General features: G+C 38.6%; 1 protein-coding gene across 2 annotated transcripts in view; it reads left to right on the top strand.

Annotated features, from left to right (window-relative positions):
- The window catches only part of JMY (junction mediating and regulatory protein, p53 cofactor), a 56,474-nt gene extending 34,140 nt beyond the window's left edge, over positions 1-22,334 (top strand). The window contains exons 4-10 of one of the 2 annotated variants that reach the window (XM_049648574.1): positions 1,529-1,694; positions 2,420-2,607; positions 5,578-5,664; positions 11,319-11,414; positions 12,777-13,374; positions 15,248-15,558; positions 19,940-22,334. In XM_049648574.1, the coding sequence (XP_049504531.1) occupies positions 1,529-1,694; positions 2,420-2,607; positions 5,578-5,664; positions 11,319-11,414; positions 12,777-13,374; positions 15,248-15,555 (1,443 nt within the window). In that variant the 3' untranslated portion in view covers positions 15,556-15,558; positions 19,940-22,334. Of the gene's footprint in view, positions 1-1,528; positions 1,695-2,419; positions 2,608-5,577; positions 5,665-11,318; positions 11,415-12,776; positions 13,375-15,247 lie in introns of both variants that reach the window. The other variant, XM_049648572.1, reaches the window with a different exon arrangement.
- The last annotated feature ends 1,955 nt before the right edge of the window (positions 22,335-24,289 follow it).

Raw genomic sequence — 24,289 nt, forward strand, 5'->3', positions numbered from 1 at the left:
TTTTTTTTTTTTTTTTTTTTTTTTTTTTTTTTTAGTTTATTATTTTGAGAGAGAGAGAGAGCAGGGGAGGGTCAGAGAGAGAGGGAACAGGGGCTCCACACTGACAGCAGAGAGCCCGACACAGGGCTCGAACTCATGAACCATGAGATCATGACGTGAGCCAAAGGCAGACACTTGACTGAGCCACCCAGGTGCCCCAGGCTGGACTCTTGTTTAAACATACTGTCTTTATGTGCTAACACGATTCACCAACCTCATCAGACAGAAGGGATCATTTTGCAGCCATAAGAATTCACTGTCTTTGCTGCCAAGCCTGTCCCGAGGGTACCAGCCAAGTATCTCCTTGGTATTCTGGGAGCCCCAGGTGACCCCTCAGAGGAGCTCACAAACATTTCCCTCCTTTTCCTCTGTTTCTCCTCCACCCCCTTTGGCAGTCATCCCCTGGGATGCCACTTGAGGCCAGGGCCTCCTCACTAGTGTTGCTTGTTCTTCCAGGGCACACTGATACCTGTGACCGTGTCCTGCAGTTTCTAAGCATGAACATTTAATATGCTAAAGTGGTAGTACTATATTCTTAGATGTTTTGAGAGGAATGCTTTACTCTCTCACATGCCTGTCCTTCAATGACTCCTGAAAAGCCATTCTGTCAGCTCCTCCTTAGAGCCATCTTTCTTCACAGATCCAAGTAGGAATCCATGGAAATAGTGGGGTTGGGGACTAGTATCTGAAGCATACTTTGTTCATAGTAATTTTCTTCGGTTGCTTGGCAAAATCTCTTCTCCCCCTCCTTTCTGGACCAAAAACTAATCAACCGACCAACCAAGCAAACTTCATACGAGAACACCCACCACTTTATGAGACCTGTGTGGTAACCGTTCAGTCTCACCTTAGGTTGGATGTAGGATCCTAACTGCATTTATGTAAAGATACTAATAGTTATCATTGTTAGTAGATTGCAGGGGTTTTCCTACAGTTATTTCTGTCCTGCTGTTCACCTTGCTCCCCCAGTGACCAGCTCCTAGAAGCTAATGAGGCTGTGACCATGGAGCAAAACACAGCTCACAGCTCTGGATGTGTAGGGTGACCAGACTTCTACCCCCTGGTTATAACTATCTGAGTATGGATGAATCTTATTTACATATCTTACTCATTCATACATAATCTCATTCATATATGGAAGGAATAACTGCATAGGTTAGTACATCCACTTTTGGGAGGAAAGAACACTATTAATATTTATGTCAGAATAATTAGAATAATATAGTATCCTAAATATGACCTGTGATATGAGTAAACTTAAAAACGTTATTTTTTACCATGTTTGCCTAGTTATTTCCAAAACTATATGTTTCGATTATTGCTGTTTTTCTGTCTTTTAAAAAAAATCTTCTTGTTTATAAGGTTCTTTCTTGGAACAGTTGCTTCGTGGATTTATGCTGTATGATTAGTTTTCATTTCTAATCCTAACCTGATTTGTTTTCCTTGTCCCAACCAATTAGAAATGTTCTTATTTTTATTTTCAATGCAGATGCAGAGTTTGCAGGGTGGTACAGAGGCCATAGCTCGGCTGGATCAGTTAGAAGCTGATTATTATGACCTGCAACTTCAGTTGTATGAAGTACAGTTTGAAATCCTGAAGTGTGAAGAGTTACTATTGACCGCACAACTGGAAAGCATCAAAAGACTTATATCGGGTATGGTGTGCATTCAACCACATAAATCCAGGAAAAAAATTAATACATAGGGGAAATACACATAGTCATCAGCTGGTTCTTCTGTTGAGACTAAGAATGTCTTAGTGTAAAGCCTTTTATTTTTTAATTTATTTTTTAATTTTTTTAATGTTTATTTTTGAGAGGGAGAGGGAGAAGAGGGAGGGGCCGGCAGGGGGGGGGGGGGCGCGCAGAGAGAGCGGGAGACACAGAATCCGAATCAGGCTCCAGGCTGTGAGCTGTCTGCACAGAGCCTGATGCAGGGCTCAAACTCAAGAGCTGTGCGATCATGACCTGAGCTGAAGTCAGACAGTGAACCGACGGAGCCATCCAGGCACCCAAGGTAAAACCTTTTAAAGGAGCTCTGAAACTCAAGTTATTTAGTAGACTCAGCAATGCAACTATGCTATTACCTTTGTAAAATGCTCACTTTGTAAGGTTGTTTCAGCCAGAAAAATTTTGAATTTGAGGGATGATGATACTTAACATTTATCGAGCATTTAACTGTGCCACACACTGCTGAGCACTTTGTACACACACTCACCCTAGAAGGTATATTTCCTAACAATTGCTATTTTACAAAGAAGCTCAAGAGGTAACGGCTTTGCCTGAGGTTACAGAGTTAATAAGTAGCTTAGAACTCTGTTCTTTCTGGCTCCATGAGTTCCTGCTCTTAACCACTACCCCTTGTTGCTGTTTTGCTACAGAAAAGAGAGATGAGGTGGTATATTACGACACTTACGAAAGCATGGAGGCCATGCTGGAGAAGGAAGAGATGGCAGTGTCTGTGCACTTACAGAGAGAAGAGCTACAGAAACTTCAGCAGAAAGCACGCCAGCTGGAAGCAAGGCGTGGACGAGTTTCAGCCAAGAAAGCCTACCTCAGAAATAAAAAGGTATAATAGCTTAGGTTATTTATCAAATATATAGCCTTAGTTTTAAGACTTTTTGTTAGTCATACTTAATCCTTGTCCCATATCTAATAATTATAACATGATTTGTCACTAGCACTTACATGTTTTAAATCTAAGTGAGAGTTACTTCTTGTCAATGTTCAAGCCATTATGTTAACATTATAGAGTTTTCTGAGAACCGCCTTGTTAAACACATTAGAACAGCCAGTGATGATGTGCTATTTACCTCTGACACCCCATAAGTGACTCTGGTAAAGGACAGGGTTGCAGGATGTCATGTAATGCAGTTCTCTGCTCCTGATTATTTAAGGAGGCAGTCCTGTTGTATAATTATGTCTTGATTCTGATCTCAGTCTTTAAGGAATTCTATATATAAAGAAATTAATCCATATTCTTTACTCTTCACTCTTATTAATCTAAATCTGAGGTAGGGAAGTTCACTCCTGGAGAATATGCCCATTTAGACCAGCAGCCTCAGACCTCCTGCAACCCATCACATCACACAGAGTCAGGGGCTCTAAATGGTCTTGCCTTCTGCCATACCTACCCCCAGCCCTCACTCACCACCTGAGGTGGGAGAACTACAGGGGGTAAAAGGAGTGATAAAAGATGGCTGAGAAGAGAGGAAACTAGAAACACTAAGTCCTAAAAAGAAAGATAATGAGAAGATAACCTCTATGATACAAAACATGAAAGTATGCCTTTCTGTGTAACAACGTCCTATATTCCTTGTCTACATGTCAGCATGTTCACTGTCACAGGGTGTTTGGTCTATCCAGCATCCTCGGTAGGATTTCATACCCAGGGGAGTACTTGTGACTTTAAGTCATGCCCTGCCTTTCCTCTTGAAAAAATGATGATCTCTGGCTATGCCATGACGACTTGAAGTCTGTACTTTGTGATTAGATTTTTCTTTCTTTTTTTTTTTTTTTTTTAAAGACAGAGAGAGTGAGCAGGGGAGTTGGAGAGGGAGAGAGAATCTTAAGAAGGCTCCATACCCAGTGCAGAGCCAGACTCGGGGCTCAGTCTCAAAACTGTGAGATCATGACCTGAGCCAAATCAAGAGTTGGATGTTTAACTGACTGAGCCACCCAGGTGCCACTGTGAATACACTTGTAAAGATGAATATTCTTTATGCATTTTATTTTCTTTAATGCTATCAATAGTCAAATGAGATAATATTCTTTTGCCTAAAGTTGAGAAAGCTCCACAGATCAAAAACATTCTCATACTTGATGTGGTGACAAACCCAGAGCTGAGAGGAAGCTGTCCATCTGAGAGTCTCTCTTACTTTGACTATTCATATGTTTCACTGCAACAATGTTAGTTTTAGTCTTATAGGGTGCTACTTCAGATCTTGCTGGAGTTACTGGATACTGTATATGTAACATACCGTCTTTCTAAAGTCTGAAAATAAGGGATTATGGACCTATATCCTCATTTTATAATCAAGGGAATCAAGGCTACTGGTAGTTAAACAGATCACCCAAGGAAAAACAGCTAATATGGGGCAAAGGTAGAATTCTGTCTTAGGTCTGAGTGACATAGAAGTCTGAGTCATTGTATCACTATATCCTGTTACTTATATACAATACTACCTTTGTTATCCCCTGGAGACTGCCCCAAACAGGTTAATTTCTTCATTCATACTGGTTAGGCCTTAGAGTCAACCCAATGTGGGTGAAAAATATGATACAAATGCTTTAAACTCTGGTTCACCAGCTTAAAAGATCATTTATCATATCACTTTCTCTGGTTAAAAGTTTGTATAGTTTTGAGAGTGTTGGAAACTAATGGCCACCTTTTTACCTGGAATACTTCTCCAGGAAGACACAGGGAAAATGAAGACCTAGCATGATGCTACTATAAAGTTTCCAGATAATAGTGCATTATTTTGTAAAGAGGCACATAGTTCCTAGTTTATTATCATGTTTTTATTTATTTTGAGAGAGAGAGAGAGAGAGAGAGAGAGAGTGCTAACAGGGAGGAATGGAGAGAGAAGGAGAGAGAATCCAAATATGTGAGGCTCAATCTCAAGAACCGTGAGAGATCATGTCCTGAGCCGAAATCAGGAGTCGGATGCTTAACTGACTGAACCACCAGGCTCCCCTCTTTCTTTTTTTTAAATCTTTATTTACTTTGAGAGAGAGCATGTGCAGGGGAGGCGTTGAGAGGGAGAGAGAATCCCAAGCAGGCTCTAATCCGTCAGCACAGAGCCTGATACATGGCTTGATCCCACCTACCATGAGATCATGACCTAAGCCAAAATGATGATTCAGATGCTTAACTGACTGAGCCGCCCAGGTGCCTCTGGACAGTCTCTTTTCCTTCTGAATTCTCTAACCATAAGATACAGATTTCATGTTATTATTTAAAGCCCTCCAGGCAACGTCATGTTTTTTAACCCATCAAAGTTTAAGAACACAGACTTTAAGCCAAAAGTTGTAAATCCTTTTTTCTTGCCCAGCATAGTTTAAAGACTACAATAAGGGGCCTTGCTGGCTCGGTGGGTAGAGCGTGTGACTCTTGATATTGGGGTTGTGAGTTTGAGCCCCACATTGGGTGTAGAGATTCCCTAAAAAAGATAAAGACTACAATAAGACTTAGAATCTTTTGGCCACAGACTTCAGAACTAAAAGAGACCTGTGAGATTACCTAAGGACACCCTCTTCAACTCTGTCTTGTCCCATCCCTCCCCATCAAAGACAGAGAGAGAGGGAGAGAAATGAGTTCTAAAGAAGTTGATATATATATATTTTTTTAAGATCTTGATGATTTGGCTCATGCTGCTTCAGTACTCCAGTTGAGCAGTCAGAGGTGGCTTATTGTTTGGTGTTTTCCTGTAGAAAACCATGTTAAGATTAAAATTAAACCCAATAAAATAAGCCCTGGTGTGGTGTTTTGAGTCTTTCAGGTTTCAGTTATATTAAAACACATTTTATGTATTTATAGGAAATTTGCATTGCAAAACACAATGAAAAGTTCCAACAACGCCTTCGGAGTGAAGATGAATACAGAGCCCATCATACAGTACAACTAGTAAGTTTGGACTCGGAGAATTAGAACAAAACTGGTTTTTTACCTGTCTCAAAGTGGATAAAATTTATAGAGAATAAGAAAATGTAAACAACTAGATATTAGCATTAATTCCATATATATGTATAATTGCAGTTCAATACGTATGCATATACACACACATTAAGAGCAGTTTGAGACATACTGAGCAGAAGATAATAGACAGTTCCCATATACCTCCACACACACACAGCTTCCCCTACCAAGCAAAGAGTAGTACATTTGTTACAGTCAGTGGACCAACACTGATACATCATTACCACCTGACGTCCATAGTTTACATTAGAGTTCATTCTTGGTGCTATTGTTGTTTTTGACGAATGTATAACGATATGAATCCACCATCATAATATCATACAAAATGTTTTTTAATGCCCTCAAAATGTCCTGTGTTCCATCTATTCATCTCCCTTTCTCTTCAAACCCCTGGCAACCGCCGATCTTTTTTACTGTTTCCACAGTTTTGCCTTCTCCAGAATGTTTAATTGGAATCCTACAATATGTAGCCTTTTTAGATTTGTTTACCTTAGTACTGTGCTTTTAAGATTCCTCCATGCATTTTCATAGCTTGATAGCTCATTTCTTCTTAGCACCGAATAGTAATCCATTGTCTGGATAACCACACTTTATTTATTTTTAAAATTTGTCTTATGTAGGCTCCACACTCAGTGTGGAGCTTGAACTCAAAACCTCGAGATGAAGAGGCACAGGCTGTATTGACTGAACCAACCAGGTGCCCCGGTACCATAGTTTATCGATTGACCTACTGAGACATGTTGGTTGTTCCCAAGGGTTGGCAGTGATGAATAAAGTTGCTGTAAACATTGATACAGGTTTTTGTGTGCACATAAGTTTTCATCTCTTGGGTAAATCCTGAGGAGCAATATTTGCTGGATCATAATGTAAGAGTTTATTTAATTTTGTGGGAAACTGCCGAACTGTCTTGCAGAGTGGCTGTACTGTTTTGCATTGCCACCAGCAGTGGACGAGAGGGTTCCTGTTGCTCCACATCCCTACCAGCATTTGATGTTGTCAGTGTTTTGTATTTTAGCCCTTAATAGGCATGTGGTACGTGATGGTTATTTTAATTTGCAATTTCCTAGTGGCACGTGATAATGAGTATCTTTTCATAATGCTTTTTTTGTCATCCATCTGCTTTGCTGAGGTTATGTCCAGATCTTTTGCTCAATTTTTAATTAGGTTGTTTTCTTATTACTGAGTTTTAAGAATTCTTTGTGTATTCTGGACTTTGCAAGTATTTTTTCCCCTATTTCTGGCTTGTGTTTTCATTCCCTTGAAAACATATCTTGCAGAGTAGAACTTTTTAATTTTAATGTTAATGAAGTCCAACTTGTCAGTTATTTCTTTCATGAGTTGTACTTTTGGTGCTGTATCTAAAAACTCCTCACCAAAACCAAGGTCATCTATATTTTCTCCTGGGTTATGTTGCTGGAGCTTTATAGTTCTGCATGTTACATTCAGGTCTGTGATCTGTTTTGAGTTAATGTACATGAAAAGTGTAAGGTCTGTGGCTAATTTTTTTTTTTTTTTTTTTTTGGATGTCTAGTAGTTCCAACACCATTTGTTGAAAAATCTGTTACTTCTCTTCATTGGATTGCCTTTGCTCCTTTGTTAAAGATCAGTTGATTGGCTGTGTTTGGATCTCTTGTGCTCTGTGTTCTCGCATCTAAGTCTTTTGCCTCTCCAAAGAAACCTTACAATCAGCTTGTCAGTCTCCACAAAATAAGCGACTGAGATTTTGCTTAGGATTATGTCAGATCTGTAGGTCAAGTTTGGGAATAATTGACACCTTAACAATATTGAGTCTTCCTATGTGTAAACAAGGAATAGCTCCCCATTTATTATATTTTACTAGATTTATACCTAAACTATTAGATTTATGCCTAAATCTTTTTTTTATGGTAATATAAATAGTTTTTAATATCAAACTCTAGTAGATGTTCCTTGCTAGTATATTAGAAAGCAGCTGACTTTTATATGGTGGGGGAGGGGGGGTTAGGAATCCCAAGCAGGCTCTGAACGACAGCGTAGAGCCCGATGTGGGTCTTGAACTCACGAACCATCAGATCATGACCTGAACCAAAGTTGGATGCTCAACCGACTGAGCCACCAAGGCGCCCCAGGGTATTTCTATTTTTAGTTTTTTGAGGAATCTCCATATTATTTTCCATAGTGGTTGTACCATTTTACATTCCCACTAACAGTGTATGAGGGTTCCTTTTATCCACATCCTTGCCACCACTTGTTACTTCTTTTTGATTCTAGCCATTCTGACAGGTGTGAGGTGATATGTCATTGTGGTACTCATTTGTATTTCCTTGATGATTAGTGATAATTACTGACATTGAGCATGTTTTCATGTGTCTGTTGGCCGTTTGCATGTCCTCTGCCCATTTTTAAAGCAGATTATTATTTTCCTTGCTATTCTTTATATAGTTTGGACATTAACTCCTTATTGGACATATCATTTGCAAATATATTCTTCGATTCAATAGGATGCCTCTTTGTTCTGTTGATGGTTTTGCCAGAACTTTTTATATTGGTGTAGCCCCAATAGTTGATTTTTGGTTTTGTTTCCTTTGCCTTAGGAGACCTATCTAGAAAATGTTGCTAAGACCAATGTTTAAGAGATTACTGCTTGTGCTTTCTTCTAGGAACTATCCTCCTTTTCACCACCTCCTCCTCCAGTAGGGTCAGTTTCTTCCTTGGTGCTTGACAGCTAACCCTCTCTGCTTAACATGCCTGCCACTTACCTCACCACCACTTACTCATTCCTGCTTCTCTCCTAGGGCTTAATATAGGGCCTGGCTGACACATAATTGGTAAGCATTTCATGGAAGAATGGTATTTCCTTATCTTAAGCAGCTTTTCCCCTACCATTTTACTCTCTTGGGTGGTATATTTTTAAATATTTATTTTGAGAGAGAGAGTGTAAGTGGGGGGGGGGGGGTGGCAGAGAGAGAGGGAGAGAGAATCCCAAGGAGGTTTGCACTGTCAACACAGAGCCCGGGTACAGGGCTTGATCCCACGAACCATGAGTTCATGGCCTGAGCCAAAATCAAGAGTTGTACACTTAACTGACGGAGGGACCCAGGTGCCCCTCTCTTAGATGGTATTTTACATGCTATCTTTTTTACTCTGTGAATTGATGAAGTTTTCTTGCTTTTTAGTTAGTATTTTGTAATACTGTCCTATTATCTAAGCAAGGTGAATTTTTTTCTGAGTAATTATCTTGCTGTGTGTATGTGTATATATATATATGTGTGTGTGTGTGTGTGTGTGTGTGTGTATATACATATATATATATATATATTTATAAAAACATTCTAAATTTCTTGACTCTTACTTTAAAAATCCTTCGATTATGAGCAGTTTTAATTACTGGCTTGCAAAAGTGCTTCTCTACCATTCCTATACGTTTTTAAAAAGAAACCTCATTGTGTTTATAAAGAGATATACATCATCATTACAAAAGATTAAAGCAATACAGGAAAACGTGAAAAAAAATCAATACCAAAATAGATTATCACAACTTTTCTATTCCTGACTTTATTTTGATTTTTCTTGGAGTTAGTTAACGTTCATGCAGGTATTACTTCCGGAACGTTTCATGGTCATCATACTGTGTTCTGGCATATTTTGGGAATGCTTGTCCATTTCCTTTCTAAGTCAGAAACAGTTTGTCTAGGTCACAGTGCCATATTTTCTCTCTGTCAAACTTCTGGAAACATTGAATGTTGTTGCTGTCGAGAGGCGTGAGGTCTCCCTTCCCTCAACCCATCTTCTGCCTGAATATCCAGTCTTTGTTTATTGTGGAAGTCTAGTGACTTTACCAGGTGATGAGTGTGCAACAGAGTTTTCTGAAACAGGATGTTCACTTTGTGCCTGAAGATTCAAGTCACCCTGTAGATTCCGATGTGGTCATCCCCGACAAATGAAGCAGTAACTCTGACTAGAGGAGCTGGTGGGGAAGAAGAGAGGTAGTAATGTAAGGGAATAATGGAAGATTGAATTTGAACAGGATGAATGGAAGAGAGACAAGTTAATGACACACTGGAGACCACTGTCCTGTGCACACAACATTAACTGGTCTTGTAGGAGGTATCTCCAAGTTTTTAAAACAAAGTAGGAATAAAAGCCAAACCTATCTGCATAGCTCAATAGCCTTTAAATATTCTGCAAAATGAGATGTAATTAGATATCTTTTCATTGTTTGAACAGTATAGAGAATTTTTTTTATTCCAGTATAGTTAATATACACTGTTCTATTTGTTTTCGGTGTACAGTATAGTGATTCACCAGTTCTTTACGTTACTCACTGCTCGTCGTGATAAATGAAATGTACTCTTAATCCCCTTCACCTATTTCATCCGCCCCCCCACCTGCTCTGATAACCATCTGTTTGTTCTCTGTAGTTAAGAGTCTGTTTCTTGATTTGTGTTTTTTCCTTTGCTCATTTTTTAAATTTCTTCAACTCCACAGATGAGTGAAATCATATGATACTTGTCTTTTTCTGATTTTTTTTTCACTTTGTATTATACTCCGTAGCTTCATCCATGTTGCTGCAGATGGCAAATTTTCATTATTTTTGTGGCTGAGTAACATTCCATTCCATGTATATATACCACACCTTCTTTATCCATTAATGGACACTTGGGCTGCTTCCATAATGTGGCCATTGTAAATAATGGTGCAATAAATATAGGGGTGTGTATCTCTTTTTGTTAGTATTTTTGTATTCTTTGGTTAAATACCCAGCAGTGGAATTACTTACTAGACAATACAGTAGTTCTATTTTTATTAATTTTTTTTTTTTTTTTTTAGAAAGAGAAAATGCACAAGTGGTGTAGAGGAGCAGAGGGAGGGACACAGAATCTTAAGCAGGCTCCCCTCTCAGTGTGGAACTCAATGCAGGGCTTGATCCCACGACTCTGGGATCATGATCTGAACTGAAACTGAGTCGGGTGGCTCCCTGGACTGAGCCACTCAGGAGTCTCTGCTTTTAATTTTTTGAGGTGCCTCCATACTGTTTTCCACAGTTGCTGCACTAGTTAGCATTAACATGGGAAAAAATTTTAAATTTCTGTGCTGATAACTCCCAACTTTAAGGGGTGATAATGAGCCAAGTGATTCATGTAAAATGCAAGATACTTTTTCTAGCTGCTGGTTATGTTGGTTGAACTAATGTGCAGTGTCTAAATTACTGGCCAGGTGGTTGCTGATTTTGTTTTTAAGGTCAACTATTTAATTTAGCAGAATATAGCAGCTACAGGTATTTTACACTTAAGCTGTTTAAGCCACAACCCTACAGGAACAATTTTAGTGCAGAGAAAATTTGACTTTATTTCAGCGCAAGCATCTTTAATTGTGGGTGAATGCAAAAATGAAACAGTATTGTTTTTGTCAGCGTATCATTCTGGATTTTAAAATCATGATTTCTATTTAAAACTGGTAGTTTCATGCCATAAACACTGTTTAATGAATCATTCATTGGAGTTATCCATTTTACTTAACTGGGAGAGCTCTCTTTTTTTCCCTATTAATAATAAAAATGAATGGGACACATCATAATGGAATTACTGTTAATTTTTTATCAGAAGAGAGAAAAATTACATGATGAAGAAGAAAGAAAAAGTGCCTGGGTTAGCCAAGAGAGACAAAGAACTTTGGACAGACTTCGAACTTTTAAACAGGTAATAAAAGTATGGCCCATCTGTTGTTTTTCATTGCTTTTTAAGCAGAGCTGCATACACACTCCTGTTATAAGATTATGATAAAAACTTGGTTTTCCCTTTTATTATTTAGAAAATAAAATTTTAAATTAATGTTTGATTACAGGGCTACCCTTCTTCCAGTTGTATCTGGAATTAATATTCTTGTGCCGTTGGCCTTCCACTTTAGTAGTGTAAGAGGAGTGGTCAGGGCCTCTGGCAAACCTGAATTCTTCTTGAGTTTTATAAAATTAATAGGCTCACAAGTGACTGTCCATTTTAGGCATGAACTTGTCACCAGAACACATTCAGTAACCTTACGGTGGTAATCTGTGGGAGGGACCAGTGGCAGAATTAGAGAATGGATCAGCTTACGTCAGAAATGGTTTGGCAGTTGTCATAAGTGCTCAGGAATCTACTTCCATTGTCTGTGCCGAGGGATCACCTTATAGGTGCAGGAAGCTCTTGATGAAATCCTTGTAGTATTATAGTGAAGAGAGTATATGGTGGTTGTGGACCACCCTGTGTTGAGTAAATGTTGTTCACCAAATCCATTAATGCTAGGTTTTATTATAATAAAAGAATGAGAGTTATGTATATCAGTACTTGAAAAATTTTATTCCCTCTCCTTCCATCATAAAATGTACATTCTGTTTTGAGAGTTTTTTTTTTAATGCCAAGAAACTTTTTAAAAAGATTAATGTTTTAATCTGTAAGCATTTGAAGATACATGTAAGAAACTAATAGTTCCATAGCTTAGTATATACCAATGGCATGTATTAAAACCATTTTTTTAATGTTTAATGTTGAGTGAGAGTGCAGATGGGGGAGGGAAAGAGAGAGAGAGAGGGAGACACACAATCAAAGCAGGCTTCAGGCCCTGAGCTGTCAACACAGAGCCTGGCATGGGGCTGAAACTCACAGACCACGAGATCATGGCCTGAGCCAAAGTTGGACGCTTAACCAACTGGGCCACCCAGGCGCCCCAGTAGCATTGATGTTTGATATTTTATATTGCTATTATTTTTCCACTTAAGCTAGTGATTTCAGTAATTAAAGATCTTTTTTAAATCCTGTGGTAATTTTGAATAGTTGACTTCTTAAGTGGATAAGAGGGAATAGGGCCTTGATAAAAGATTTGATAAGCAAATAGAGTTGGATGACGGCTGTTGAAAGGGATTATGCTTTGGTATTCTGGTCTTCTGTATAACCGTATCAAAGAATTTCCCCCTGAAATCACAACAGCTCCGAAACAACATCTTGGACCTGAAGGAGAAAATAGCCATCAGTTCATAGATTGTTGTAAACTAATTTGACAAGTTACAATCACTTCTACTTTTTTAGAGGTACCCTGGCCAAGTCATACTTAAATCAACCAGATTGCGACTGGCTCATGCAAGAAGAAGAAGCACAGCCAGTCCTGTGCCCTGTGAGGACCAGTGTGACTCTCTGCCAGGAGCACTACAGGTAGAAGAGAAAAGTGCAAAGGCAGAGGAAGGAATAGGCGAGCTTGGGTCATCACACAAAACAGAAGCCCAAAGCCTCGCACACCTTGAAGATACTTCGCTAGCACAACTTGAAGCCGCTTCATTACCTCTCAGTGGTGTTACCTCTGAACTGCCGCCCACTGTTTCTCTTCCACTTTTGAATAATACTGACCTCGAACCAGGTTCCGTTACCATAGATCCACTCCCCCCACCTCTTCCTCCAACACCACCTCCCCCGCCACCACCTCCTCCCCCTCCCCCCCCACCACCTCTGCCTGTTGCTAAAGACACCTCCCCAGAGACACTGGAGAAAGGTCTGCCTAGAACAGAGGCAAACGAGAAGAGGATCCCCAAGTCTGCGAGTGCCCCCTCAGCACATCTCTTTGACAGTAGTCAGCTGGTCAGTGCCAGGAAGAAGCTCAAAAAGACTGCTGAAGGTTTGCAGAGGAGGAGAGGTAAGTTAGAAACACATTTTTAATCTGTTGAGTAAAGTGAGTCATAATCAAAGGCCCTTTTATTTCATAGGACCCAACAAAGCTTAAAACGTTATTTTATTTTGGGCATTATTTGATTGCAAATAGGTTTCAAAGTCACAGCCTGGCAGAATTCTACCAACCCACATCAACAAATGAGCCTAGACACAAATGTGTACCTTCTTGAGCTCTTAGGGATGTTTTAAAAATTATATATTCTGAGGTGGTACTTAATCTAACTGGTAATACATAGTAAGTGGCTCCTTTTGTGTTAAGAAGAAAATCTGACTTCATTTTTATCATTTTTTAAATGTATTTTTGAGAGAGTGCACATGTGCACAAGCAGGGGAGGGGCAGAGAGAAAGGGAAAGAGAAAATCCCAAGCGGGCTCTTTGCTGTGAACATAGAGCCTAATGCAGGGCTCAGTGTCACCAACCGTAAGATCATGACTTGAGTCAAAATTAAGACTTGGATGCTTTTTTTTTTTTTAATTTTTTTTAATGCTTATTTATTTTTGAGAGATTGACAGAATATGAGCGGGGGAGGGGCAGAAAGAGAGGGAGACACAGAATCCGAAGCAGGCTCCAGGCTCTGAGCCATCAGCACAGAGCCTGACACGGGGCTCGAACTCACGAACCATGAGATCATGACCTGAGCTGAAGTCGGACGCTCAACCGACTGAGCCACCCAGGCACCCCAAGAGTTGGATGCTTAACCAACTGAATCACCCAGGTGCCCCCAAAATCTGATTTTAAGCCTAGGAAATACAAGCACAGTATTCACAGAAAAAGTAAGACAGTTGGGAAGGGCTGTCAACACTAAGATGGCTTTGGCAGGACCATGCAACATTTGGTCACATATTTATTGAGGGCCTTGATACACTCTTTGTATAAAAAAAAAAAAAAAAGAGGAAAGATAGTAATATAGACAATATATTGTGTGTCCGATATGCCTTAATAAAGCTCTTTTTGAAAAGAACAGAGAATAATCCCTCTCTGTAGCTTTCATTGGGAGAACATTATATAAAACAATTTGCATATTACATTTTAATCTGAGAGACCGTTTAGTAAAATATTTCTTACCATAACTGGAGTAGAATTTCATATGTAAAACAACTAAATGGTAAAACAGAACCATCATCGTAGTAGGGGCACCTGGCTGGCTCCGTCGGTAGAGCATGTGACTCTTGATCTCAGTGTTGTGCATTTGAGCCCCACATCAGGGGTAGAGTTTACTTAAAAAACAAACAAAAACAAAATAAAATCTCTTTAAAAAAAAAAAAACATACTGGGTCAAAACTTAGTTCTTTAAAATTACATTTGTAACTCAAATTGCTCTCTGAATTTAGATTGTGCTGGTGCCTTTGGGAGTCTCAGCTATGAAATTCCTAAAGACTACCTCCCAGCTCCCAGTCTGCTTAGGTGTCTTAAGGGGAAATTATAAAAATACTAATTTGGAAGTTGAGTCTGGCTTTTTTCCTTTAGGTTTTATTTTTGAGAGAGAGCGGGGGAGGGGCAGAGAGAGAGAAGGACACAGAATCTGAAGCAGGCTCCATGTTCTGAACTGTCAGCACAGAGCCCGACTTGGGACTCGGATTCAGGAACTGTGAGATATCATGACCTGAATCGAAGTTGGAGGCTTAACCGACTGAGCCATCCAGGAGTGCCCCGGCTTTTTTTTTTTTTTTTTTAAACAAGTACAATTGGTATTTCATGTGTTTTTGGCACACCTGTCCATGGTTCATGGTTCATTTTGTTTTCAGTGTCCTTGGCTATCACAGTCCTAAAGTCTAGAGGTTATCAGTTTGACTCTAATTGTGATCCTAACTGTAATTCTTCTCTTTCATTTTATAAAGTGAGCTCACCCATGGATGAGGTGCTAGCTTCCTTGAAGCGTGGTAGTTTTCATCTGAAAAAGGTTGAACAGCGAACTCTGCCTCCTTTTCCTGATGAAGATGATAGTAATAATATCTTGGCACAAATACGGAAAGGGGTGAAATTGAAGAAGGTACAGAAGGAAGTTTTGAGAGAATCCTTCACACTTTTGCCTGACACAGATCCTCTAACACGGAGCATCCATGAAGCTCTTAGAAGAATCAAAGAAGCGTCCCCTGAGTCAGAGGATGAAGAGGAGGCTTTACCCTGCACAGATTGGGAAAACTAACAAGTAAATGGTCTTAATTTCTTTAGTAGCATTCACTAATAGTGGATGATGAGGTCTGTTCTATTTTATTGATGAGGTTTATTGTTATATAGCTCAGCTATAGAATCGACCATAGATCTGTAAACTTCAGGTTTTGTGTAGTTTCTAGAAACCTAACAAACAGTAAAGCACTTTTCAAAGATAGTTATATAAATGCCAGGTTTATACCTGCTCATTAAAAATTTCTACAGTATAGCCCAAATAAAGAGGATAGACTGATTCCAGTAAGGTGGCAGTCTTACTCTTACTTTAAAACCCAAAAGCTCTTTCCTCACCAAAGTATTTCAGGTACAAACTGTTATATATATTGAATTTTGATTTTTTTTTTTTTTAATGTTCATTTTGAGAGAGGGAAGAAGAGAGGGAGGAAGAGGGAATGAGTGGGGGAGGGGCAGAGAGAGGAGGAGACACAGAATCTGAAGGAGGCTCTAGGCTCTGAGCTGTCATCAAAGAGCCCTAGGTGGGGCTCAGACTCAGGAACTGTGAGATCATGATCTGAGTTGAAGTAGGACCCCAACCAACTGATCCACTCAGGTGCTTGCTCCCTTGAATTGTGATATCTGCTTAGCTGCCCAGAGAGGAATTGTCTGAGATCAATCCAGAAAAATTACTGCATTGTTTGGTTATTTAGCTTTCTAAGCCTTTAAAATTAAGGTTAAAATTATCATTTTAAGGCTTATCATAGTTACTGCATAATCCAGATAAAATTGCAGCTAAAATAACAAACATGTAATAAGTGTATGCATACCTTATTGGGTATGCCCATGGTATTGGTTACACATTGGACATTTTCCTAAAGTAATAGAGTTGTTACTCTACCACATTTTAGGAAGCTAATTACATAGTACTGTGGCACAAATTCTGCTAAATATAGAGTCAGTAAAGATAACATGCTATATATAGTATATAGAGAAGTGATATTAGTCATAACTGAAATTATATTATTTGTGCAAACTGTAATGCAACTATGCAGATATATTCTATTAAGCATCTTAATTGCTCTCTTGATGGACTGTTTCTGTGGGCTTCACAATATTCACCAAACTGGGGAAGACTCATAGTTCTGGAAGGGGAATAGATAAAGGAATAATAAACTTACTTATTAGCCAGTGCTTTTTAAACATGCCTGATGGTAAGAATTCCCTGAGAGATTATTAAAAATGCAGATTCCTGGCTTTCACTCCCATGAATTCTGAGTAGATCTGAGGTACATGCAGGCGTACATGTGGATTTTGAAAACTCCATACAGAAAAGGTAAAGTATGTCATTAAGGTTTTTATACTGATTACATGCTAAAAGATACTGTTTTGGATATATCAAATAAAATACTACTAAAAGCAGTTTCACTTGTTCCTTTTGGGCATGGGGCCATCAGGAAAATTTAGATGTTCCTGTGTTATACTCTCATCTGTACCACTTCCCTTCAGGATCTACTGTCAGTAGCTTTAACAAAATGGGGGTGAAAAATCTCAATAAGTGGTTATGCTCCAGACAACATTTGATAGCACCAGTGTTATGCCATGGGTATTGGGCTGTTGGTATCTTTTTCCCCCTGTTATTTATAGAGGCCCTAATTATCATGTTGTATGATTCAGTGTTTTCGAATCCCAAAATAATTTCAAACCATTTGTTCTTAACATATGTACACTATGCTTTGTAGAAGATAGCAAATATATTGTGTATACTCAGTGCTAGAGACTCAGGGTGTCTGACTGGGAATCTTTTTCAGTCTTGTAGATTGTCTCCCACTTAACAGTGCTTGTTACCTGTCGTCTTGTCTCCTGCTTGAAGCTTCTCAGTGAGCTGCTAAGCCTATGCCTAAAACTACCATCTTAGCACAGATTGGGCCTTCATATAAGCGAGTGTTTAGTCCTTTTGATACAGCTGCCCACAGTAGCCCAGTTGGGGTATGTGACCCACCTGCTGTTGCTCAGGCCAGCCCATCATTTCTGTTTTCTGCCATCTCACCGGATCCTGCCCAAGACATAGACATTGCAGCAGCATTTTGTATGTCAAAGTGCCTCCATGGTTATTTATAGCTTTGGACTGCTAATTTACCCTTACAGCAGGTGTTAAGAATATGCCCAGGATGAATATCACTTTGAAAGTTGCCTAAAAACTCTTTTTTTGGCCGATTATTTATGACTGTTGTATGTGTTAGAATATTGAGAGAAACAATGAAATGGTCCCAGAAAATGTATGAGCTCAGATATCTGCAAAGTCACTTAAAAACAAAACAAAACAAAAAACAATGCATCCTACACCAGAAGCAAACCATAGACTAGTTGTAATCCCTACCAATTCGAGCAGGCAGTGATAAAGGAGCTATTCTCACTGCCTTGTCTTGTGGTCTTGGGAAATCATTAAAAAAAAAAAAAAAATTTTTTTTTTTTTTAATGTTTGTTTATTTTTGAGAGAGGGAGACAGAGGCCAAGCAAGAGAGGGGCAGAGAGAGGAGGAGACACCGAATCCGAAGTCAGGCTCCAGGATCTGAGCTGTCAGCACAGAGCCCAATGTGGGGCTTGAACCCACGAACTGTGAGATCATGGCCTAAGCCGGAGTCAGACACTTAACCAACTGAGCCACTCAGGTGCCCCTTGGGAAATCATTTTTAAAGACTGAACTTTTAGATGGCTTCTTTACAGATGGATAAACAGGCTATAATTTGTATTTCCTATTAATCAGTTTTTTGTAGATTTTGTTTCTTTTTCAGAGAGAGAGAGAGAGCAGGGGGGAGGGGCAGAGGGAGAGGGAGATTGAGAATCAATCCTGAGCAGGCTCCACACTGCCAACGCAGAGCCCAACGGCAGGGCTAGAACTCATGAACTGTAAGATTATGATCTGAGCTGAAATCAAGAGTTGCACACTTAACTGGTCAAGTCACTCAGGCACCCCTAGTTTAAGATTTTAAACCATTAGCTCTTCAAAGAAGATAATTTCTCAGGGCCCCTGGGTAGCTCAGTTGCTTGAGTGTCCCGACTTCGGCGCAAGTCATGATCTCACATACATGGGTTCAAGCCCCGCGTCGGGCTCTGTGCTGACAGCTCAGAGCCTGGAGCCTGCTTCAGATTCTGCGTCTCTCTCTCACTCTCTCTGCCTCTCCCCTGCTCACACTCTGTCTCTTGTTAAATAAATAAATAAATAAAATAATTTCTCAAAACTTCATGAAATAGAAAGTGAAGATATCCTGTTCTGCTTTGTCTTTCTTGAAAACTCTTCTTGGGATAGCCATAGGTAATAGTGTCCTTGAAGGAAATTTCTAAACGGAATGAAATACATATATAAGCTTTTTATTTTCTATTTTGTTTTCTGTGGGTTCCTTCATAAAGTTATGAAGTAACTATGACAATACTGTCTGTTAGAAATACAGTTTGAGGGATGGATGGAATTTAAACAGTTCAAGTCACATTAAAAAGGTAAAAAGAAACGTGAAATTGATTTCATTAATACTTATTTTACATGATGTATCCAAAATCGTGTGTTTCAACATGTTATCGCTATGAAAAATTCACGAGGTATTTCACATTTGTTTTGTACCTGGGTCTTCAAAATCCAGTGTATATTTTAACTAGTAGCACATCTCAGTGTTGATGATAAGTGTTCAGTGGTTAAATGTGAAATGTCTTACCAAAACAATAAGATTATATTTAATGAACAAATATTTTATGCTGCTTCAGATTTCAATTTACATCACATTAAAAATCCATTTTCTCAGACTAGCCACATTTCAAGTGCTCAAAAGCCACATGTAGCTATAGTATTAAATAACGTAGAACTAATAATGCATGTCTGTTTTTATCTGCCAAGTAGGTCTTTCAAAGAATTATTCCTATGCCATATGTAAGCCATGGATCTCAAACACAACTATTCTGAAACTTAAAAAGCCCTACCACAAGGATCCCTTTAAAGACCAGTACTAATGCTATCCTCTAAATAGCAATAGAACAAAAACTCACAGTCTAGTGAATTTTTAAAATATCATTTAACAATTCTTACTACGCTGGCAGTTTGACGCCAATATTTTAGACTGTTTTTTCCTTTTTACCATATAGTTTTGACATAAAATGTTAGTAGAAGAAATAAAAGTGAATCTACCCTACAACCTTATGTGATCAAAATCCATATTCAGGTTATTTTGTTTTCATTTTTACTGTTTTATGAATAGAAATGTATCCTTTTTTTTAAAAAAGTGTCTCCTGTATGCTGTCTCTACAAATGGGTATTTCTAAGCTATTTATCAGTGTTCATCTGGGTGTTACAGAAGTTGTGTGGGAACATGTATATACACACTGACCTTAATAAGCCATCATTTTTTAATACATTGTATTATTTTTTTTCTAAACAGGTGACTCAACAGAAAGAAAAAATTCAGTTGAAGATCAGTTCTTACTGTTTTGGAAAACAAAATTTTAAACATGCGATTTCCCAATTGGATTCCATTAGATGCAAAGTGTATTGGCACAGTGGTGTGAAAAAACGGAGGCACAGTTGGCAAGTTATCACTTTTCCAGTCATTCCAGTAGTTGGTGGTTAACATGAGTTTTAGATGTGCAGTGCTCCTGATGCAGTGAAGAAAAGGCCTTCTGGACATGCCTGGTTTTTTTAAGCACCTTCCCCTCCTGTCCACCCAGTTACATCCTTGTAGTGGCCAGTAAAGCTAGGGGTTGCTCTGAGTTGGAAGAACACTGGGTTGACAGAGATCTACTGTGAGCTGTATTGAGTCTGCTTTGAAATCCATCTTTAAGTGCACTGAATAGTCCTCTGCTTGAAAAGACAGCACCTCTTCCATACCAGCTTATATAAATAGTGCAGCACTCTGAAAAAGAAGTGTATCATGATAGCTATAGGACAGGAATTGGAAAGAATCAGGTGGAAATGCACTGAAAATGTTCACATTTTAAAGATGTTCAACATCTGAAAAGATAACATAACCACAGAGATGCATTTAATGTGTTTACCACAACATGATAGATTTACCATGGCATATTTTTAAAAGACCACACACTCTTACACTTTGTAAGGTTTTGAAGTAAAAATTTCCATGCTTTTAAATAGCTCTTCATAATTGTGAATTTATAATAGTTTGAATTTCATGTGCAACTTTGTGTATGAAAAGCAATACTTTGTAACTTGATAATATTTCAAATTATTTTTAGTCTTTTTGTTTGAACGATTGCTTGATTAGCGTAACGCAACATGACTTTCCTATTGAGAATCAAAAAAGAGGATTCAATAATAGGGATGCTGATCTTAAATCTTTGTAACGGGCACATTTAAGTTTCTCTTTGTTATGCTCCGCAGTGAAATGTGCTCTACAAATAATGCAGAAACTAGACAGGCAGAAAAGCCTTCTGGGCTGGCATTTTACTGTCCTCACATGTTTTGAGTGGGATTTTGGGAGAGAGCCTTTGTTACTGTCAGGAGACTTTTTAAAACATAGGTATAAAGTTCTAGGTGCTGATTTTGCTGTATTGGAGTCCTGAAAGATGCATTTATGTGAAAGGAGCCATTATGAATTCTCAGCAGGACTGCTGGGGGCTTGACCGAAGGTAGATCTGTTGGACCCAGTCTATAGTATTCTGTAGAGTGTAATTCTGTATAAGACACATGTTGGCCTTTATATGAAGGGAGTTAAGGACTGAGGAACCAAAAAGAACTTTTATTTTTTCTGAGGCATTTCTCTGGCCTAGACCCAGAAAAGCAGTCCTAGAGTAAAAGTCCTTGAACGTGTATAAAGTGGTTTTCATGGAGAGAAAAAAAAATGCTCACAGATTTGTCCCTTTAAGATGTTACTTCCTTTAAAATAATTAAGGAGAAAACTTCCTGCTTACTGATGAGTAGGAGCTTTTGCACAGCATTTTCACATGTTTCATATTTTATTCCTGTTTTATTCCCACTTCTTATCTTGGAAGATTACATCTGTACACGAGATATATATTTTAATGTTCATCTCACAGTGGGGAGGTGAGTGTGGACCCTCCCCTCCTCCCGTTTCCTTCAGTACAGAACTGAAGCATTCTTTTCAACCAAAGACTGATTGGTTTGATTTTTTTTTTTTTAAGCAAATTTGCAAACCTTTAAAAAATCACGTATCAGTTTCAAACCTCTGGATGCTTATGGATCAGTTCGTTTTTTCATCCATTGACATTCTGAAAAATACAAGAGAACCTAATATTAAACGTACAGCAAAAGCACTGGGATTTTTCTATGCCAGGAATTGCTCCCCATTTAGTGTTAGAGCTGGGATTCCATCAAAAGACAGGTTCTCTTAGAAATGGGTCTTGGGACTTGTCTTTCACAGCCATGTTCTAGTAAGTCTCTGGCAAATATTGGAGGGGTACAGACCCCTGTGAATCCTTTGGAGGTGCATCCATACCTCTGAGCACATCCCACTGTGGCACTCCATGAAGGGCGTCTCACTTGATGATGAGCAGGTTAAAGTGCGGTCTTGTTAGCAACCAGCTGTGCTTATTCTCTGCTGAGTAACTTTTCCAGTACACGTATCTTCTGTCCTTAAGATTCCGATTCCTCCTTCCACAGAAGTACAAGTTAGTACAGATCACCATCCTTTGGAGTTCTCGTAAATAATGCTAAAATTTCAAATAACTCCAGTCCATTTGTCCAAGATGACATTACCAGTTGAATCCTCGTGTTAATTTTATTTTCTCCCCCCAACCTGTTAATTTTAAGGAGGTTTTGGAACCCAACAAAATTATGTAAGCATGGTTAAATTCCCCTTTTCTCCACCTGCCCTTAAAAAAAAAATGAGCATTTTTGCGCTTTACATTAAGGTTTTATATATTTAGTTAGGATGACATTTACAGGTGATCATGTTTCAAGTACTGGACTTGCCTGTACTATTTATATGGTTTAAAATATTTGATAGTTTTATCTCAGTGTATCATTTGTCATAAGAATACACAAACAGCTGCTTGCTTATGCCGAATCAGTTTACGAGTTGATTTATCAGTCTAGACTGCAATATATTTTAAGTGGGGAAACAAATAGATAACTTGGGGGTATTGTAAGGCTAATGTTACTGCCCACTTGAGTGCCACTTAATACTCAAACTGTTGTGTATATAACCAATGTGGCACACAGAAAACGTATTCCTACCCATCTCCAATATGGGGGGTACTGTGGGGTAGCAGTGTGACAAAAGGCCTGGCTAAAGAGGATTTTTAAAAGATGAGCAGTTGTCTTGTTTGCTCTATGTTTTATAGGTTTTGAGTTGGTGATTAGTATTGAAAACAATCATTCCCTAGTTCTTCATTGCAGAACTGAAAGATTTCTTAATGTGTATTTTTAAAACAACTAGGCACAGCTCTAAGAGTGGATCAGGTGTAGGATTTCCACAGCGGGAATGTGGGTTTTTTCTCATTACGTGAAACCATAGAAAATCTTCAGCACTTTCATTTACTCTGTATAATGAGGGGGGTGGGGGTGGAAATCCTTGTTTCTACGAAGCTGAACTGTGTACCAATATTAGGTAACATGGCACGACCACTTTGCGATAAGAGTGTTAAATTGTAAAGCATACTTAGATCATAGCAGGCACCAAGAATTAAAACTCATATATCAGTGGAACAAAAATGAACGGGCAGCATCCTCTGTTTGGAATGGGACCAGGATACAATTAACACAATTTTATACATTCCCTAAGATGCCATTTTTTAATTGCATTCATTGAGTTTGTGTATAAATGTGAATCCGTGCTTTTAGCCTAAGGCAAGTTTTTCTTTCACTAAGTACAGGTTTAAAAAAAAAAAAAAAGTATCATGAGATAGCAATCTGTAAAGCACTAATAATGGGTCCATGACGGCCTTATCAGGGAGTTGAAATTTCATATGCTTTACCAGGTTTATTTTAAGAAATCTTCTTGAACAGCTGTAAAACATTTAAAAATCGTGGCAGATGCATTGTTAACATGCAACCATTTGATAAGGAGAACAGAAACCCTAATAAGTTGTCCCTAACTCTTGCACTGAATTTAAATGATAATGTAAAGTTAAATGTGCATTATAAACAGATTTTATTTCACCTTTATTGCTTAGAAGAGCTATGCTTAGTGCTAGAGGATGGGCCAGCACGATTGATTTCAGAGGGAAGAGGTAAAAAAAGTAGAAGCACCTTACTGTTGGAGCGTGTTGCATTGATTTAGTGCTGCTGAACAATTCAGTAGTTACTTCTGAACTTTGCTACAAAGTGCTCTTTAGTTAAAGCACATGAGGAGGAACCTCTGCTTAAATTGCTTTGTAAAATAAAGCAATGGTATTTTTTATCCTATAAATAATCTAATTTAAAAGCTTTTCTTAAAAAATGAGTTTATATTGCTGCCTAAACTATCATGTATGTAAACAGAGGTTTTTTGTACGGTGAGAGGGAATTTGGAGAGTGAGTGTGTGTGTGTGTGTGTGTGTGTGTGAGAGAGAGAGAGAGAGAGAAATGTTTGCCCATTGGGTTATTTTGAAGATGTGTTCATTCTAAAATGTTTTGCCCACAGTAAATGTACAGCTTGGTATTTGAGGAATTTAATTGAGAATCCAAATTTCTAAATGTTTCTCCCCTTCCCTCTTTATGCCACTAAGGTGCATGTACAGAAAATACCTCTGAGGTTGACATGTTAAATATTGTATCAATGCTCTTTCACACTGAATCTCAAAGCAGTCATTTGTTTTGAGAGGTAAGGGAAAGT

Source organism: Panthera uncia (assembly GCF_023721935.1).
Source record: "Panthera uncia isolate 11264 chromosome A1 unlocalized genomic scaffold, Puncia_PCG_1.0 HiC_scaffold_17, whole genome shotgun sequence".
NCBI lineage: Eukaryota > Metazoa > Chordata > Mammalia > Carnivora > Felidae > Panthera > Panthera uncia.